The following is a 1,765-nucleotide window of genomic DNA, read 5'->3' on the forward strand; positions in this document are numbered from 1 at the left end:
CCCCCAAAAAAGAACCTCATATAACAAAGTAAACAAACAAAAGTAAGCAGTGGTTATTTTTTCTTTTTTTTACTACCTTGATTACTGATCCTAAACAGTGATTATTTCTAATTTCAAATCACACAAGGTATGCCTGAAAAGAGACCTAGAAGGAGGCTGGGCACCACAGCTCAGGGCTGTGATCATAGGACTTTAGGAACCCAAGGTGGGAGGATAACTTGAGCCCAGGAGTTTGAGGTTGCAGTGAGCTGTGATGACACCACTGCATTGTAGCCCAAACAACAGAGCAAGACTCTGTCTCAAAAAACAAACCAACAAAAAACCAAAGAGACCTAGAGTGATAGGAAACACGGTCATTATTTATGCCATTCTTCACAGAGGCTGTTCTTCACTAAAGGACATTTTCCTTCTTCATTTAATATATCTTTGAAATCACTACATGTTAATCCATATATGTCTTCTACATAACATTCTTTTTCTTCTTTTTTTTTCCTTTTTGGCTTTGTAGTACTCCACTAACTGAGTGTACCATAATTTATTCAAACACTTTCCTATGGATGTGCAGTTAAGAGACAATTTCTAAATAGATTAGCCCTTTGCTGTAAAATAAGTTGTAAATATTTTCTCTCGGTTGTCTTTTGACTTTCTGTGTGTGTGTGGGTTTTATGTGTTTATTTAAAGTACTTTTAATTTTTTACATAAAAAATAGATCTCTGGTCTATAATAGAGATTTTATGCCTTTGAATATAATAAATACAATTTCATAATTACTTTCTTTTTCTTTTTTCTTTTTCTTTTTATTAAATAGGCCCAGGCAAGGTTTCAACTTGCCGCCACTGGTCTATAGGGCCAACACTCTAACCACTGAGCAACCACCCAGATGGCTGTATCAATCATTTATTGCTTTGGAATATTTAGTCATAGGCATTTTGCACAACTAAGTTATAAAGGAATTAAACTTTTTTTCCTAATACTTATGTAATTACATTTTTTTGCAGCTCATTTATGTGTAGTTCATTTTGTTACTCATTGTAAATTTGGATTCAGGTATTTGTTTGAGACAGAGTCTCACTGTGTCACCCTTGATAGAGTACTGTGGCATCACAGCTCACAACAACCTCAAACTCTTGGACTTTAGCGATTCTCTTACCTCAGCCTCCCAGGTAGCTGGGACTACAGGCCTATCACAATGCCTGGCTATTTTTTAGTTGCAGTTGTCGTTGTTTAGCAGGCCTGGGTCAGGTTCGAACCTGCCAGCCCCAGTGTATGTGGCTGGTGTCCTAGTCACTGAGTTACAGGTGCCAAGCCAATGGATCCAGTTTTATCATTTGCCAAAGAACTATGGAATCCTAAGATTTTTAATACTCTCAATTTAATACTCACAATAATGTGTTGGAAAAGCCAGATATAGTTTTTCATGTTTTCTTGTTCTATTTTGTGTGTAAATACCCTTCATATATTTTTCCAGGAAATCAATGAAAATTCTCTCAAGAGATTAAGTGTCTACTTAGAAAACCTCCAGAAGCCAGGCTTCAAGTCTTTGAAACCAACTCAGCTTACATTTTATGTAAGAGGGACAGACCAGAATTCCTCTGATGGCCATGAACCCTTTAGTACTTCTGGTATGTTTTTTATTTCTACTGTGTCCCTTGAGAGCTTCATGTTAAATATGTTCATTAATTTTAACATTGCCTGGCTCAGCGTCTGTGGCTCAAGCGGCTAAGGCGCCAGCCACATACACCTAAGGTGGCGGGTTTGAATCCAG

General features: G+C 37.2%; 1 protein-coding gene across 1 annotated transcript in view; it reads left to right on the forward strand.

Moving 5' to 3' along the window:
* TCAIM (T cell activation inhibitor, mitochondrial) overlaps window positions 1-1,765 on the forward strand; it is a 55,466-nt gene that overhangs the window by 7,365 nt on the left and 46,336 nt on the right. The window contains exon 3 of the mRNA XM_012808062.2: window positions 1,469-1,622. Within this exon, the coding sequence (XP_012663516.2) occupies window positions 1,469-1,622 (154 nt within the window). The remainder of the gene's footprint in view (window positions 1-1,468; window positions 1,623-1,765) is intronic.

Source organism: Otolemur garnettii, unplaced genomic scaffold (assembly GCF_000181295.1).
Source record: "Otolemur garnettii isolate 467f Iridium unplaced genomic scaffold, OtoGar3 scaffold00082, whole genome shotgun sequence".
Lineage (NCBI taxonomy): Eukaryota > Metazoa > Chordata > Mammalia > Primates > Galagidae > Otolemur > Otolemur garnettii.